This window comes from Centrocercus urophasianus, unplaced genomic scaffold (assembly GCF_019232065.1).
Source record: "Centrocercus urophasianus isolate 14NV4802_14NV808 unplaced genomic scaffold, USGS_Curo_1.0 seq_12, whole genome shotgun sequence".
NCBI lineage: Eukaryota > Metazoa > Chordata > Aves > Galliformes > Phasianidae > Centrocercus > Centrocercus urophasianus.
This window is the reverse complement of record NW_024884364.1, coordinates 2,090,486-2,108,628: the sequence shown is the minus strand read 5'-3', so window position 1 is coordinate 2,108,628 and position 18,143 is coordinate 2,090,486. Positions and strand designations below refer to the sequence as shown.

At 42.1% G+C, this 18,143-nt stretch overlaps 1 protein-coding gene across 1 annotated transcript in view; it reads right to left on the bottom strand.

Moving 5' to 3' along the window:
• EPHA1 (EPH receptor A1) overlaps positions 1 to 17,453 on the bottom strand; it is a 32,194-nt gene extending 14,741 nt beyond the window's left edge. The window contains exons 1-4 of the mRNA XM_042809845.1: positions 17,059 to 17,453; positions 13,875 to 13,942; positions 2,082 to 2,357; positions 67 to 457 (exon numbers count right to left, since the gene is read on the bottom strand). Of these exons, the coding sequence (XP_042665779.1) occupies positions 67 to 457; positions 2,082 to 2,357; positions 13,875 to 13,942; positions 17,059 to 17,146 (823 nt within the window). The 5' untranslated portion in view covers positions 17,147 to 17,453. The remainder of the gene's footprint in view (positions 1 to 66; positions 458 to 2,081; positions 2,358 to 13,874; positions 13,943 to 17,058) is intronic.
• Between the last annotated feature and the right edge of the window lie 690 nt (positions 17,454 to 18,143).

The window sequence follows — 18,143 nt, the reverse complement described above, 5'->3', positions numbered from 1 at the left end:
ACTCTGATCTCCAACTCCCTGGAATCTCTCCCATGGCCTACAGCCACTGTCTGTCTGTATACTCACCTACGCAGCTCCCATCGACTTCCTCAAACCCCACAACACAAAGGCATCGGCCCATTGGTACCAGCCACTCCCCATCTGTGCTGCAGTGCATCCTTGGGGGAGAGCCCGTTTCTTCAGCTGCATTTTCCACGCAGACACCAGGCACTTCTGTGAGCCCCTCCAAACCTGCTAGTGTCTCTGGAAAACGGGCAAGGCCTCGTACTGCCTCTGGGCAAGTCTTGTAATACACTCGGACAGACACCATTGCTACACAAGCCCCAGAGTTCTGGAAAGCTAAGTAGAAGCCCCGACGAGACAGCTTCCCAATGGGGCACACTTCTGTGTTCAGCTGCATGGCACCAGATTCGATGTCTCTGTTTGTGAAACTCCGATCTGCTGCCACAGTGTTGAGCTAAGCAAAAGAGAAAAAGACAACAGCTTAACATCCGAGCAGGCAGCAGCTCTGAGATACCTATGCCTGTCAAACGTATTTTATGCTAAGGACTTTCACAGACATGGTTGACTGTTGCTAATCTCAGTGCACTGCATGCTTTCTTTGCTTTTGTAGGAAGTATCAATGACTGGTTGCCACTATCTCTTGCTTCCATGCTTTTCACCATTTCCTTTCAACTCATTTGCAGTGATTCGCTGTCTTACAGAGTACACTGTGTTCTGGATCTGTGATCTTGGATGTCTGTAGGAACTACCCCTACTAGAAATTAACAAATCAGGAGCAAATCTTTCCTGTGATAATTTTTGTTTGCAAATCAATATACAAGAAAATCACAGCAGCACTTAGGGATGTGTTTTTGAAGTTGACTAGCGAATTACAGCTACCTGTTTCCAAACTGCACTTGATGCAGATCAGAGCTTCTACTCAAGTTGCTCATCGTGCAGTATTCAGTACTGTTAAGCACTGAAAACACTTGGATGCTTCCACACTTTCCACTTCCTCACCAACAAAACAATGAGACTGAGAGAGAAACATATTCTATGGGTAGATGGGAAAGGCCTCCATGACATGATGTGATACAGAAAAGCTGGACTGCAGGTGTGGTGGTCTTTTTTCCTGGAGACCTTGAAAAACAATCCCCTCCACTCTAGGCCCCTCCCTGTTACTGAACAGCACCTGCTCCAGGTAGCTGGATGGTCAATTAAAGAATCTGCAGAGCAGCTGCTTCTGGTGGTGGGATCATAAAGCAGATTTAGGAGTTGTGGAGGTGTCAACAGATATGTGCAGTAGGCCACAGCCAGAGGGGAAGTGCAGTGGAGAAGGGAGGAGGGGAATCAGCTACCCTAGTCCTGCTCTTCCTGTTGTAGCTTTTACAATTCTTTGTTTTCATAACATGTCATTTAAACTGCAGAGGAAAGAGCAGTCAAATAATCTAGGTCTGTGGTTTCTTTTAGAATAGAAAATAGTTACAGAAATCCCTCTATCAAAAAAGCTGGCATTCCCTTTTCTGTAATTCAAATATTTCTATGACAAGATAGCAGTACATCAGGAGAAACAGCAGGTAAAATGTAGTGGTGCTGAATACTTTCACACAAGGGAGAATTTCATTAAAACAAACTAACACCTCCAGATGTAGAAAAGAAGACCCTATATCCGATAACAATCAGAGCAAATGATCAGAAGCACAGAGATTTGATTTGGGTTCTGTTCTTCACCTGGTTTATTCTTGATTTTTTGCCTAAGGCAAGTCAAATTCTTTTGGTCTCCGCTTTACTGTTTCTAAAAACTGATGTAACAATGGGGCACTGTTATAATCCTTTAGAATTCTCAGCTAATTTATGCCCAGTTTAATAAGGATTTAAGAAGAATTGGAGGTCTGATCTCATTTGAAAACTGTTGCCATTTCTGGCAGAAGCTGCTCTGAGCACCGGAGAGGGCACCTAGGGCAAAGCTTATTCTAAGGATAACACTTACACTTTTCCCTTCCCTACGTGCTGGTTCTCCTGGCTTCCCCTAGCCAGCGAGATCACGCCCAGTTTAAGCTGAAAGAGATGACACGCTCTTTCACCCAAGCATTACCAACCTTGATGAACATTGGGCGGCGGAACTGGATCCCGACATCCTGCTCAGACTCCATGTAGTAGAGGTTGAAGGTCTCTTTGCAGGTCACCACTTCACCTTTGAAGCTCTTGCAGTCTCTCACAGTAAATTTCAGCTCCACATAAATGCGAGATGCTGCCTCACCCCAATAAATCCAGTTGGTGCGAAGCCAGTGATCAGTGTCACCCTCAGAGAGCACGCTGCAGTCCTGATACATATAGACTGGGGTACCATTTATCATCTGCTGCACTTCACTCCACTGCTCCCAGGGTAGAAGAAACACACATTAGATAGATGTGGGAAACAAGTTTCACTTACTCCAGATATGACAAAGTCCAGCCTACAAGGTCTGTTCTCATATAGCATACAGCTCATAGCCTGCCTAGCTGATAGGCAGGCAGCTGATAGGCTTATAGTAAGCAAAAGTGGCATCTAGTCTACAGTACCATACCTGCCTAACTTTACAAAGGAAGCACAGAGAATATGCTAATGAGGATCTAATTCATTCCAAACTGAAAGGAGCCACAGTGAATGGATCCTTGCATAACCCCTTCATCATACCTTTGTTCCAATGTCTTTTTCATACGCTGTCTCATCTTAGATTTAGAAAACTATTCCCATGTATGATCCACTTCTCCCTGCCACTGTTTATATGCAGAGTGTACAGTAAGATATGCCAGGTCAGGACTATTATCTGCCCCTGAAAATAGTGCACAATACTTTGGGGTAAGTGAAGAGAGAGCGTGACACAATAGGAATGGCAATTGCAGAAGGACTGTGTTCATTAATTTGGAGTTCATGCTTCTCTGGTTGCGATGTTTTGCAAACCTTAATTTAACTATTAAAACTCAGTTGATTTTCCAGACTTCATACTAGATTCTGCTTCTTGTCCAGCCAAATAATGGCTAGGAGGAGGATGTGTGCCCAGCTGAATATATGACCTCATTGATTTTATTTGCATGAATCCAATAGGGTTTGCTAAGTATTCTACCATGAGCTTTCACTGACTTTTCTGAGCTTCTATTTTTGTTTCCTCGCCACTTGTCAGATATGAAATGAAAAGATTATTCAATGTTAAGTAAGTTACACATGAGAATTGAAACTTGAGAAGGAAGGTTTTGTCCACAGGGAAAACAACTTAGACCCTTTTTTCACCCCCCATGTTAATACAGCCTTTTTCATAATGCTTTAAATATTTAATCAAATTAAATTGAAACAAGTGCCCACATAACTATTGGCACAAGTTTAAGCATCTTGGTTTTAAATACACCCCAGGTTAAGATGTAATTTAGGCCTCTGTCTCTATATTACACTAGACTGTAAAGTCTCATGAGCTGAGCGTGATATTCACACATTCCTCTTCTCTAGCCCCACCACCTCCTGTGCACACAGCACAGCCCTGCTGCCTCTCTCCCGGTTTCTGATCCCACAGATCAAATACAGCCTTATAGGTTATTCTGATGCCTAGCAGAGGACTACAGATTGAGTCACAGAGTGCTGAAGTAAATTCTGCTTTTATGCCAGGACTTGGAGCACACTTCCTATACAGCCCCATTCAGAAAAATACCAGTGCTTTCTCCAAGCCAGCAAGCACTGCTGATAGCACGGTCTCATATCACTCTGTTCTCAGCCATTTACCTAAGTGCATACTAGCAGTTTCCTCCCAGGAAGTTATGCAGATGGTATCTATGTGTCCCTTCTTGCTTCCTTTTTTGCCGTGTAATTAATCTACAGTGTTACCCCACCCTCTTACTCTGACTCAGTTGGCATATACATGCACCACATGGATTTACACTTACTTCACTTACTGGAGGTCAACAGAGGGTAGATAGCAGGAGAGTGAAATAGATTGATCAGTCTCAGTTATTCAACTTGAAATGGCAATCACCCCTTGCAGTATTTCACTGGAAAACTTCTGAACTAAATTGACAAGATATCCTGAAGTATTATTTATTTGTTTATTGTACTTATTGAAATGAAAGAGAAGTTAGAAAGGGAAATAATGACAAAGTAGCTTTCATAAGAAAGTGCCAAGGTTAGGAATGACTTTTAAAAGCATTTTTTTTTCAGAGCACCTGCTTCCACCAAACTGACAGGAAATCTAGGACTGTATTTGAAGGCTGAGAGTTACAGAAGTTGCCATTAGGAGTTTGTCACAAAACAGTGCCGCAGATAAGTTCCACCAGAAAGTGGTTTTTTCATACGTCACTAAAAGATATGAATTGTTGTGGTGCACGTCTCGAAAATACCATTTTCACAATTTAACTGATAAGGGCCAAAGCTTCACTTTCAGTAGTGTTGGCTCTGTTTTTTTCCTTTAAAGTTTACTACTAGAAAAAAATACAACTGCTAAGTCCTATGTTTGTTAGCTCATCTCAGGCCAGCTTCTTCCAGACTGAGCTCTTCAGGGCAAAAACATCCATTGCAGTTTCATGCGCAGTGTGGTGCAATGGAATAACAAGGGAGTCAGATACGTTTCTTCTAGACTCTACTGCTGATAGGTAAAGGAAGTAAAAAGAGAATATCTTTTATGCTAACAATACAGAACCATTGTTAAATATGTTTCTGACTTCATTACTCAGGGAAGATTTTAAATTCAAAGTAGTGGAAGAAAAGTGTTAAATATAACACTTAATGAAAGGGTGATGAATCCAGAAGTTGCTAGGCAACTGTCTCACATCCTCAAAGAATCTGCTGCAAAATCAAAAAGTATGCCTCGGATTTTTAATGTAATATTCTTAATGAATGTGTGTGGTAAAGTCTGGTTCAATCAATATGAATTACTTGCCTCTCCAGCTTGTTGGCCCATGACACTGATTTAACCTCCTTTAATAATGTAAGTTTCTACCAGTTTCATTCCAGACACTGTATCCTTACTCCAGGCATTCAAGAGAGAGCCACATTTAGTAGCTTGCCTTTCTAAAATATCTAAGGATGCAGCTACTAGATTGGAGGACTAAAGGGTGCTTCTGAGGAACTAATATACTAAAGCAAGCACTTAGCTCCAGAGATCTGTTCTTGGCATCATTGTATAATATAGAGTACAATAATTCTAGCACAGGAGTTTGCATTAAGTGAACAGAAACCCTAAAGATCATTCAGTGTGAGTACTATCTCAACAATCTCAGAGCACTGCAAGTTTAGCAAACAAGAAGGCAACTTTCCTCCCACTGCTGGGTTGGATTCAATCTTAAAGAAAGCAGTGAGGAGAAGAGCTGTCTTTACAAGCTAGTTCATAAAGACATGAATGAGAAACCAAGGGTGCACCAATAGATATTTGTAGTAAACAGTAATGGTTTAGTCTGCCTTGTGAATAAAGATCCAAAGATAAGACAGATAGATGCCTTTTAATATCTGCCTTGATTGACTGTGAATTGAAATCTAAGGAAGGCTTATTTTTTTTCCACCAGTATGCCTTCTCTAGATCAAACCCGTGTCCAGAAGTCAATATAAGACAACCTGCAATCCCTTCATCCATGGGCTACTATATATAGGGTCTGCCATAAGATGTCAAATGAAAATGAACCGGGACATACAGTTTGTATGTCTTCTTGAAGCTACTGTCACAGGCTCTGCAGCCATCAGTAAAATGTTTCTTTTTTTTTTATTACTTTTTATTTTCGTTTTTTTTGTGGAAAAAAAAAAAAACATGACAACAAATAAAAATTCCACTCATTACAAAAAGTAAAGCTAGCAGTGACAGAGAAACTGACTATGACAGTATTACAAATCCTCAGGCTCAGACTGGAGTCACGAGAGCTTGTAGTTCACAACAGTAAATCTGTCTCTGTCTCTGGCTTGCCAAGTTCTTGTCCTGTCTCCTTTCAGATAAGAGCCTGCCTGCTGTGACCTATATTTCACTTGCCTTCAGGTTAGCTCAGCACAGTAGCTTCCAATCTGTGTCCTGCACACCTCTGGGAAGGGCACAGGGATACTTTTAAGAGACTTTTAAGAAGTAGCAACAAAGCAAGCATCTTGCTGGTAAGCTGGAAGTTACTAAACTAAGATGCATGTCTCCACTGGAAAGGCTAGGAGTTCATATGCTGAAAACCACTAACTTGTTTAACTTGGGGTTGGAGTTGCCCTAAGATCAAAAGACTGACTTAGTACAGCCAGCTCCAATGTACCTGTACTTAGAAAACTGCATCTCTTTCCCATTTAATTTGCAACAGAACTCAGAGTGCTATTTTAATCCATGAAATCTTTTCCTGAAGAAAAATCCCAGGGCCCAGAAAGAGCAACCTTTCCCAGCAGCACTGATGTCTCAAGCCTAAAATCACCTAGAAAGAGCACAGACGGCTGAACGATTTCTCAGTCTTCCCACTTGCAGAAAAAGGAGAGAAACAGCAGAACTTTTTGCCTGCGGAGCCTCTTTGACTTTTGTATAGCATTTGCATGCCATCATGGCAAAAAAATTCTTGACATAGGTTCAGACCTGAAGGCTAGCTGTACATTACAGATTTAGCTACATTACACTCTTAGTGTAATGTTTCAGAGGAGAGCCCATGACTGTAGAGACACCTTGCTGATACCTGCTGTGATATGGAAAGCAGGTTCTCTTTGGATAAAATACATCCAGTGACAATCTATAGTAGGCAAAGCTAAACCTGACCATGAAAAACAGCAGCACAATACTGGTATTTTGAAAATATTCCAGAATTAAGTTAATGTGACCCTTCACTGAAATTCTCTCAGCACTCTTGCAAGCCTTCTTTCTGGTGCGGAGGGCAGTTTAGATGATGATGATGAAAGAAGCCTGTTGATTAGTCAACTAGACTTTTAACTTCATGAGTCCTATAACTTCACATCTAAGAACAGCAGAGGTTGTTTGTATTTCTTTGAACTTTTGTCAATGGTCAGACAAGTTTGATTTCATCACATTGTCACGGAGCCTTCCATACAACAGAGGAGTGATGGTTGCTTGTCTGCATATCTTTCTGGGTGGGATGATATATTTTTTTTCCCACAGTGATCCATTGATTATTTTCAGGGAGGAGCAACAGCATTGTGTAATTGTTTTTCCTTTAGGGCACTAGTGCATAGGTCTCTATCCCACCCACCTCCTTACAATTTAACTTGTATTCATGTCCTTATGGGAAGGTAAGGTGCTAATTTGAGCCACAGAACTCCAGTGCATTGTTATATAACCTGTTTATCAAATCCAGGTTCTGCTGTCTGTACATTCTCAGGACTGTCTGGCCATACTAAGGTCTTGCGTGAAAACAGCCTTGGTCACAACAGATGCTACCAGGTCAGGGAGAGCGATAGTCTTGTCCAACACTTCATATAGGCATGTTAGAACATTTATTTCTTATGTATCTGCTTTGGTAACACTCATTAACAATATCAATAATTATAAAAAAGATAGGAACAGAAAAACAGATTACGCCTCTAAGGCAGAATTCATGTCTAAAATCCTATTAACAATAAAGCAAACGTTACCCTCATCTTACTTGTGCACTACATAAATTGTAGATTCTAAATAGAAGCTTTTTTTTTTTTCTTTTTTTTTCCAGGTAAAGAGCCTGGCATGATGTGATTTGTGGTTTTGTATGGTACACTTCCAAAATTTAAAGGGAACCTGAAAAATGAATCTGATGGCAATGAACGGTACGTGCTCTATTTCTATAGGTTCCTTTCAAAGATGAGCATCAGATCAGATTGGATCTCACACCAGGACAGGGCAATTGTGCCTTCTCTCTGGAACGTTCGAACATACCTGAAGAAAAGAAGTTGCAGAAAACAGCAGCATGAAAGTCACCATAATGGTGTAAATGACAGGCTCTGGGCCAAGAACAGAGAAGGCAAGAATAGGTCTTAAAAGCCACAGAAATAACAGAAATAACCTTCCAAGAAACCAGAGGAAATTACCAAATTTTTCTGCTAGTTGGCCTTTGAATTAGTAAGAATCACACTTCAAAGCATGAGTCAACCCAGCAAGGACGCAGCATGCAGAAAAAAAAGCCTTTCCTTTCTAACTTGTCTGCCTGCGAACTCAGCAGCATTCTAGTTGATACTGTAATAAAATTTGTTTTGCTTTTAAACTTTAAATAGCCTATTAGTCTTCTCAGAGGACCTTGCTATAGGCAGCCTCATCTGAAGGCTCCAGCTGACTCCTGGTGCTTTTGTGTTGATGTGAGGAAGTTCAGTGAACCTTGTCCGCTCTCGTCTATCAGCTATAAAAAGATGAGCCAAGCGTCTTGAAACTGCTAGGCAACAGTGCTGTCGTCATTGCAGTGCCTGAGCAGCCATGGTAATGAATGTAATGGTTGTACAGCATCTTCACTTTAGCTTAGAATGTTGTTTCTGTCTTTCAAGTCATAAGATTGAGTTCATTAGCTGAGGTTGCTTCTTGGGTGTATGGCAGTAACTTCAGCCTCAGCTACTTTGTCAGTGGCTCATGCAATATGAGCTATTGTACTACTATTTAATTATTTACAACTAACTTCTTCTCATCTCACTTTCCTTATTCCCCAGCCCACTTTGTTTAATATAATAAAGTATACCTGGATACGCACAACATTTTTTTTCCTTCTCTCCCAAATATACACACAGTAACTACTTATCATCAACAAGTATCCCCGTAAATCTGCATATCAACAGCAGTAGGGCACGTCAGGATTTGGATGAAGCCAGAGCTATTCACATTTTCATTTAGTTACTGACTTTTTTAGTCATTCATCCTTTATTTCAATATGGAAACAATTTACCTAGAGGTGTTAAAAACCTATGCCTGATACCTAAGTTGAGAGCAGGCTGGGGAGTGTAATGATGCTTTCTTTCAGGATCAGAAGCAACAACAGCTCTTTGAGCTAGATCCTAGAGAACGTGCATTATCAACAGCTGTGGAAAGAGATGCACACAATAGCATTTCTGGTGGTTATTCTTCATACTATCTTCAGATGCTGCAGACTTGCTGAGACTTGTTCCGATCTGAATGTGGTACTGATGATTAAGTGAACTACTCAGGTTTAGTGAAATAGGAGTGCTGTGCTGAAATCACTTGCAAATTGAGGGCTGTGTGGACCACAACATTGTTTTGTTCATGGCCAGGCCCATCTGTCTGAGCAGAAATGGTGGAAACAGAAAGCAGCCATCAGATAGTATCAACAACTGGGATCTACCTTGCCTTGCTACAACCTGGAGGCCTGTAAACAATGTGGTCAGTGATATAAAAAATTTGCTGACAGGTCACAAGTACTTGATCTAGTCTATTAGCTAAAGCAAACAATTGAGCAGCGTGAAGTTTTTACTATAACATGCATTTAACAGAAAAATAAAATGTCAACAATAACAGTTTGAACACTAGCTTACATAAGTTACATTCATATAGCTTTAGCAGTTGCTACATTCATAATCAGACCTGTGAAACACGGGCTAAGGAGCTGCACAAGAATTCCATCATTTCCAAAGCTTTCCAAGTGTTTTAGGAACCACAGTAACTGCAGCTATTGGCTATTTCTGAAGAGGGTTGAGATACATTAGGCCACTGTGCTTTACATGCCTATTCTTTGTCCTGTGTGAAAATGAACCAAAGCTGAGCAGGCCAGGTATCATTCACAGTAGGGGACTTGGTAGAAAGTCTGTAACTGATAGCAATAGTTTGATGTATGTGTGGAAGCAGCAGAAAAAAAGAAAAAAAAAAATGTCCTCCACCTCATGCAGAATACACAAAAATGGCAGGCTATAAAGGATTGAAAAATCATCTGAATTTTCTATAATATTATGTTCCATGCAGAAGTATAATATGAGAAAAGTAAACTCTCTAAACTAAAAAGCTACCAGTTGAGAATTGTTCATTTCTGAACTTCTGATACTAATACAATAGGGCAAATTGTGCCTATTTATACAAGTTGGCAACTAGTGTGCTTCTGATTGTGGAAGTAACAGATAACCAAATTAAAAATGAAGAAACTGTTAAAACAATCTCTTCTGTCAGCATTGACTGTTGTAGAGCTGGTGAAAACTTGCCTCCAAGGAATGCTGGGTTTAATTTGCAATCCATAGAACAGTATAGAGACAGAATGCCATCTTGAGAGGCCCACCTACAGTACAAATGGCTAAGAACTTTAATATTCACATACAAAGTTGAAAATGTGACTTGACTACATAAATACTGTTCCTGTATACACAAAAATGAAATCAGAAATAGTAGACTAAAGGAAAATTTCAAGACTGGCACACAAGGTAGGCATAGAATAATCATAGCAACTAAACACAAATACTGGCTTGCTAGTATTGCTTGAATACATTTTATCACAGGCCTACATAAACTGGTAGAGTGAATCACAGGAATAGAAGTGACAGAGATGAATACATTAAATCAAGTAGAACTGGGAGAGCCTTATTTTGCCTCAGCTAAATGTACAAAATCCAAGTGCTGACAAACAGAACACTCATGGAAAATAAAGAAATATTTTGGTGTGAAAGGACCTCTGGGTCCCTAGTCTATTCTGACAACGCAAAGCTAAATTCAGAGCCAGACTGGGTTGCTCAAAACCTTATCTATTGAAAGCAAACTTCAAGAGGATAATGCAGCTCCTCGTTACCATCTGCTCAAAACTGATGTAATTATACTTGAAAGCAAAACAAAGATACATGATTTTTATGTTGTTATTTTACAACCTGCCAGGAAACAATGCTACTGTGCCTTGTCATTTTGTTTAGTCATCACAGCACTTCAGAAATACTTTTCCAATAGATTTGATGATTTTCAAAATCAGTGCAAGGAGCCAGACTGCATGTGCAGCATGGGATGACCTTAAAGAATCATAGAATGGTTGGGGTTGGAAGGGACCTTTAAGATCATCTAGTTCCAACCCCCCTGCTATAGGTAGGGGCACCTCCCACTAGACCAGGTTGCTCAAAGCCCTCTCCAGCCTGGCCTTGAATGCTTCCAGGGAGAGCACGTCCACAACCTTTGGGCAACCTGTTCCAGTGTCTCACCACTCTCATGGTAAAGAATTTCTTCCTAATCTCACGTCTAAATCTACCCTCTTCCAGTTTAAAACCATTTCCTCTTGTCCTGTTGCTACTTGCCCTTCTAAAAATGTCCCTCTCCAGCTGTCCTATAGGCCTCTTCCAGGTACTGGGAGGTTACTATAAGGTTTCCCAAGCCTTCTCTTCTCTAGTCTGAAGAGACTAGCTCTCTCTCCCTAGCTGTCTCAGCATGTCCTCATAGAGGAGGTATTTCAGCCCTCTGATCATCCTTGTGGCCCTCCTCTGGACCTGATCCAACAGCTCCATGTCCCTCTTGTGTTGGGGGCCCTAGAACTGGATGCAGTACTCAGGTGGGGACTCAGAAGCAGAGCAGAGGGGCAGAACCACCTCCCTCAACCTGCTGGTCACACTTCTCTTGATGTAACCCAGAATATGGTTGGCCTTCTGGGCTGCAAGTGCACATTGCTGGCACATGTTGAGTCTTTCATCAGACACCCCAAATCCTTCCCCACAGGGATGCTCTCATGCCATTTTCTGCCCATCCTGTATCAGTGCTTGATGTCAGAGCAAGTAAGTTTTTGGTTCCTGACACCTTCAAAGTGATCATCGTTCGTTTTCTACCACGTTAGAAGAGTGGTTTCTACCACTGTACTGTAATATACATCTCCATGCTTATTTGATATTGCTGTCTCAACAGTCCACAGTAATTGATTAAACAAATTATCAAGGAATTTGCTGGGTGATGAGGGGGCTGTGGAGAGAGAGAGATAAAATTATGGGAACTACAGTCTGCCTTGTTAAGGGCTTTGTTTTTAATAGCTTTTATCTTAAAATTAATGAAACACTTCGTAAACACCTATTACAAAGCAAGCTAGCATAAACCTTTTAGCCAACAAATTTCTAGACACACTTCAGTTTTATGTCACCATTAAACTTAGGTAAGATTTTAGTTAGTTAGTGTAATGCTAGTTAGTGTACTCTAAAAATCAATAATAGTGACCTGTGCTGTCCAAAACTGGCTGGGATTCACTTTACAGCTTGGACATAGGCTGCACATGTATTAACAAAAGCAGTGTCTACGTTTGTACAGACTCTGCATTACCATGAAAACATCAAACATGGCAAGCCACTTCATGCATTATCACTGGCTAAAGAAGAGCAGAAAACAAAGGTGTAATTCTGCCTCCACAGAGTTAACCAACCTCCTCTGCGCTATGCCTTGGAGACCTTATCCATATGAAGCATGAATATTCCTCAAAGCAAATTCCTTCTGTGTGTGATAAGTGTATTGACACAAATCCAGCTCACAGATGGGAGATCTCTGGCACCCAAGATTAGATACAAGTAGCATTGTTATATGAAATGCAGCTCTTTCCTGTAAGCCATACAGCTCACATGTTTCCAGCCTGTTAATACTGAAGCTAGTCAGTCTATTCCATTTTAATCTCAGCTCTTTTGTGTCAAAAATGTTCTGAATTAATCTCGGTTCTTTTTCAAACACACTTTCTTCTGCATTCTGGAAGATCAATTTCTGAAACTTGTTCAAAGTTTAATTCCAAGAGAATCACCCATTGTTCCATTTTTGCCAGTGGCAATTTGTGAGCCCCTCCAACTAACAGTTATCAGGAAATGACAGACAAAATCTTACAACGGAGTTGCTCATCAGAAGTCAGTGAATCTATTTTTCATTATCTGTTAGTTTATCAGTCATCAGCATCTTGATCTATTAGATTAGCATGCTCTCAGACCATGTTCTCCAGCACCTTCTAAAATTCCCAACTGCAACTACATGTGAAATATATAATGTTATTTTTTTAAAAAAGCAGATGTAGCACAAACTGAAGGGTATGGCAATTCTTATGCCAAACCAGGTGCTCTGCGACAAAGGTTTTGTCTTCTTTCTAACATATTATTTTTTTAAATGCACTTTTCAGTTTCTCTCCATGTTATCAGACCTCATCCTGAACATGCCTAGAGAGCAGTACTGGGTTAAAATCACCATGCAGACAGTTTATATGGACAACAAAGGGAACAATGGGCAAAAGATGATCTACGTATATGTGTCACTATGGCACCTGTTTTGAGTAGGTTATAATAACAAGCAAAATAGCTGTACAAATAAAACAAATGCAGTTATGCCTGTATAGGAAAACCTCACTATCTGGCTTTAGTTCACCTAACAAGACTACCAGGAGTAGGTGGAGGCTGGGATGAATTTCAACCAGCCAAAGCACATTACAGAGGAAAGTTATGAAAATGAGTTAAGAACAGGCTGAGCCCACATCTACTTTATAAGCAGCAAGGGTAAAGACTCTTTCACCATAGGAGAGCTTGTGACTTGCTAGAAAGATAAGAGCATGGATAAGGAGCTTTAACTACATATTAACATCCTTCCTTTCAACTGCTGCCATGTAGTTCCTGAATCCACTCCGTTGTGCCTTTTTCCACTACTCCCACAGAGCCCTGCTGCTTTAAAGGAAACTATCCTCCATCACTGAAGTCCTGATGCTAGAAGGATCACTCATCTGTATTTGAGGCAAAATAGCTGTACTTAGACAAATATAACTGAGAGCACAGCACTGCCACCTCTCAAAGGATTACACTGCATTATTTCACATGAAGGCTTGGCTCCTGGAATCATCCCACAAAAAAATTCAGTCGTCTATGCACTTTTAGCCCTCAATGAAATTTGAAAATGTGATCAGAGGTTCAGGAGAGGAAGGAGTTGCAGATACCTGATCCTAGAGGATAGGATAAGTTTCAGTTTGAATTCTGTTTTTCCATTTTGTAACATTCCCCATCAAGCAGTTCCCCATCCTTGAACATGTATACTCACCCCTACTTCTGGAGGGTCTGGAAGCCAGCCCAGCTCACCCTGTGCAGTGCTTGTGTCTAGCAGATTCACTGAAAACCAAAGAAGGGAAAAAAATCGGTGACCTAACTCATATGTCCCATGGAATGGCTTCATCCTAGTTTTGTCAAAGATGGCAAAGCCTGCGTACGGCTAGAGGAAAAATGGAAAAATATAAAACACTGCAGCTAGTCAGGAGTTCAAAAGTTCTGTCTCGTATATGAGACCCCCTCCTCTTCCACCTTCCTCTCAATTAACACCCACAGGCATCTGGAAACATCTGAAAAATGCAATGCCATGCTAAACCCTGACAACATTTACTGCTTTCTAAAGCTGTCTCAGGATGGGAACAGGAGGCCGAAGCCTATTGAAATGGGAAGACAGCATTAGCAGCTGCTCACGTCCTCCTTGGAATAGGAAGGTAGCAGACAAAATGGATGAACAGGCAGGCAATCAAATAAATTACCAGCACAAAAGATCAATCGGTATCAGCAAGAAGTGCCATTCAGTGCTTGAAACACCGTGGGAAAGACAGGCAGTGTGAAGTGGTACAAGGGAGTTTCCACTGTCACAGTCTCCAAAAGCCATGAGATTTCAGCTTCTCAATCTGCCTAGCTCTACACCACTGCAGAGCTGCTGTTCACTGTCTGACACTGGCCTAGAAATCGTTTCACTGTCTGCTCCTCAGAAACGTTCCAGCCACAACAGCGAGATAATAGCAGCTGCAGGGCACAGCACTGCCACCTCTCAAAGGACTGCACTGCACGATTTCACATTAAGTCTTGGCTCCTGGAGTCATTCGACAAAGAAATTCAGTAGTCTATTCATTTTTAGCCCTAAGAAATTTGAAAATATGATCAGAGTTTGCCCTTAAGTCTTGATCTAGAGTGAAATTAAAAATGTATCACTTCTTAGGCAAACAAGGAGAAGGGAGAGAAGATGAAATAAGTCACACTGCTGGATGCACAGCTTCAAGGCTGCCTTTGGCTCTGCTGGCACTGACAGAACAGACTACCGATGTCAGTGCACCTATCACAGCCCCAATTTGCTAACACAAGAAAAAAAATCTTTGGATTAACCTTTTGAATTCCTGTGAGTGTATTCAGAGGGGTCATTTCTAAACATCTCAGAAAAGAATTTGAGAGTGAGAGGTAGGAGAGGGGAAACATTTAAATTGCATTTAAATATCCAGATTTCCTCCCCCTCGTCTGACTGCTTCACAAATACTGCCTGCCAACTACAACTAACAGAGTGTAAAGTGCAGATCAGCAGGAGTCCTGTGGAATGAGGAAGCAGGCTGTGGGCCCAGAATCGGAGATAAGAGGGATTGTACTGCTATTCTCACCTCTGAAACACCTTTTTGGAATTGGGAGAAATGAAAAGCAGGAATCCAGGTTTTGCAAGTTTGCTGCATTCATGGGATGGTCATATGGCCAAACCTTCCAAGCCACAAACTCCCTGTCCAGAAGAGACAGCTCTCTCCTGCTTTCAGTCTCTCTATTTCAGATATTATTCTAGTATTGTTGGCAGCAAAAAAAAACAAAACAACAACAAAAAAAACACATTCAGGGTGTGCTAGCTTGTCCTTCCAGAACCGTCACCCAGATAATATCTATCCCACACACTTCAGGCCTGAAGCAGTGATGTGGAAGCAAGAGGGGCTGTGCAGCAAGTTCTAGCAGAGTGCAAAAGAAAAGACACTCAGAAGAAGCCAGGGCAAGAACCTTCACAGTCTGTAAGCCATGCCTCATCACCGTCACAGGTGTGGGCAAAGACCACTCTTCAAGAAATACATCTCTCAAAGTGAAACCCACAGCACAGATTCTCCAACAAAAGGAAGAACGAGTCAGTAGGACTGCAAAAGCAGAGGGAATGCAAGTTCTTTGGGGCTGCTGGCTCGTAGGTCCACAGTCTCTGACCTAGGAATCTCACCATGGCTTTCCATCCATATGGGAAATCTACTCAAAAGAAGAAAGATTTCAGAAAAGAGGATGTCAGGGAATTGCTTGTTCCTTGCTAGACACATGAAGGAAGAGTAGATCACAGATGCAGACAAAATAAGATGTTTGAGATAGCTGAGAAGTTGGCAGAGAAGTCTGTGTGTAACTGACAACTACTGGTCACACACATATGGAAAATAGAACCTGTGTGGCAATACCTTATATTACTTCTCACCTGGGTTCACTTTCTCCATAATGTCTACCAGTGGTTTCCATTTAGCTGAATCCTTAATACAAATAAGCATGTCAAGAACAGTTTAAATGAGCATTCCACACACAGTCTGAGGTGAGCCCATGGCTGCACTGCCAGTTATGACTAAGTCCTCCCAGTCAAGGGCTTGGAGCAGCAAACAAGGGGGCTATCCTTCGGAAGAAAAGCTCTGACAACCCTCACCATACAAAAGAGAGACTCAAAAAGAAGTCTCTAGCAGAAATTAAGTGTGAGAGGTAGGAAACTGAACAGAGCTTTACTCTTCCTCACCCTTCTGTTAAGATTCCCATTTCCCAGGTGTTTCATAACTACCGTGCAATTGCCAAGGTGGAAGAAAAAAAGATTTCTGTATCTAATAAAAAGGGGCTAAGCAGAACAGACAGGGGAAGCAGGAGGGTCTTGAAATTAGAGGTGGAAGAAGAAATTGTAAAGCTGAGCTCTACCTTCCCACACTGAGGTAGGTTAAAGAGACTGCCTCATCTCCCACACCTCCCAGAAATGACTGCTCTGTTGCTCACAAGGGTTAACTCTCTAGCGAGCTTCCTTAGGAAACTGCGGGGGTGTTGTCGAGGGGGTGAGGAGAACAACTTCGTGAGTTTATGTTTAAGCTTGTTATCTGCAACACATGTGTTTAATGCAAACAGAGGAAGAATTCTCTTGGATCACTAGATATGTTGAGGCAGTTGTGCTTCGTTTGAGAGGGAATGGAGAGGGAGGGGGGAACAGCATACCTGAGCTCAGTTCACTGAGCCACTGAGAGACAGTGGGGGCTTGCTATTGGATTTCAACCCCCGCACCCCACCTGCTTTCCGAGGCACCAGTTTCCTGCAGCCCTTCTCTCCGGGAAGGCTATACTGTTCCCAGGACCCCACACAAGCAAACCAGGCCCCATTCCCCGCCCCTCAAAGAGGTCCCTCTCTCTTGCTTGCTGTCCAAGCCCAGCAGGTCCCACACTCACCTTCTTTCCCAAGCACCTCAGGAGGAAGGAGAGATCCAAAGAGAAGGATCCCAAGGGAGAGCTCGATCCTGCCCATCCTCAGCTCCATGCTGGTTGGAGAGGGGGCCTTGATCCCAGCCCCTGCCTGCTCTCCTGGCTCAGGCCTCCAAGCCTCGGCTCCTGCTCACAGCGCATGAATCTCTCCCGCAGCCTCCTGACTGGAGCGCGCACATTGCACAACCTCCCTGCCTGGCCCACAGTTATGATGAAAGATCAAGGCAAGTGGGTGGAGAAGCCTTACTGCCTTTACCTGTTTGAAAGGGGCTGGTCACAGACTTCCCATCTGGCAGGCAAATAAACCCACCTTAAAGGCAGCCACCTTTTTCCTGGGAGCCTCCCTCCACCTTTGCTCCAGTCCTGAGAAAGGCTCCCGATTGCCACCTCCTGGGCAGCTCTCGCTAACGCCCTTGCACCTGAGCGGGCCTTTTGCGCAGGAGAACGGCCCAGAATTTTCGTCAGAAACTGCTCAGTCCGTTTCTGTCTGTGATAATGTCGGTGAAACCACTAAGCAGTGTTCTTGCTATCATCCTGGCAGTAGGTATTTAGGAAATTCGTGTGTATAGTAGTGGCAGTGGCTGATACTGCTCCCCAGGTTGGAATGTGAGAGCCGTACAGCATTATCCTGTAGAATCGCTGTCTTCGTGTTAGTAAACTCCCCAGCCTGAAAGAAGATGCCTGATTTTTCAATACAAAAACAATGCTGAGAGAACAACTGAGCTAGGAGGTCTCTTGCTATGTATGAAGAACTCATGTGATTTTTAGTTTCCTACTTGAGGGACATAAATACGAAATAACTTCCTTTTGTGGTATCTCTTCTACCATTTTGATGTTCTTTCATCAACGATGTTACTCCCACTCATCTACAGCTATTATACCCCTCCCTATAAAACAGATGGTTACATTTCTGCTGTTGCTGTAAGGCTATGTTCTTCCTGCTCTTTTCTTCCTTCTCCACAAAGAAGATTGAAGAGAGAACTTTGTCAGGTTGCCTAGAGAAACTGGAGGACCTCCAGCCTTGGAGATGTTCCAGGCTTGCCAGTGCTCAG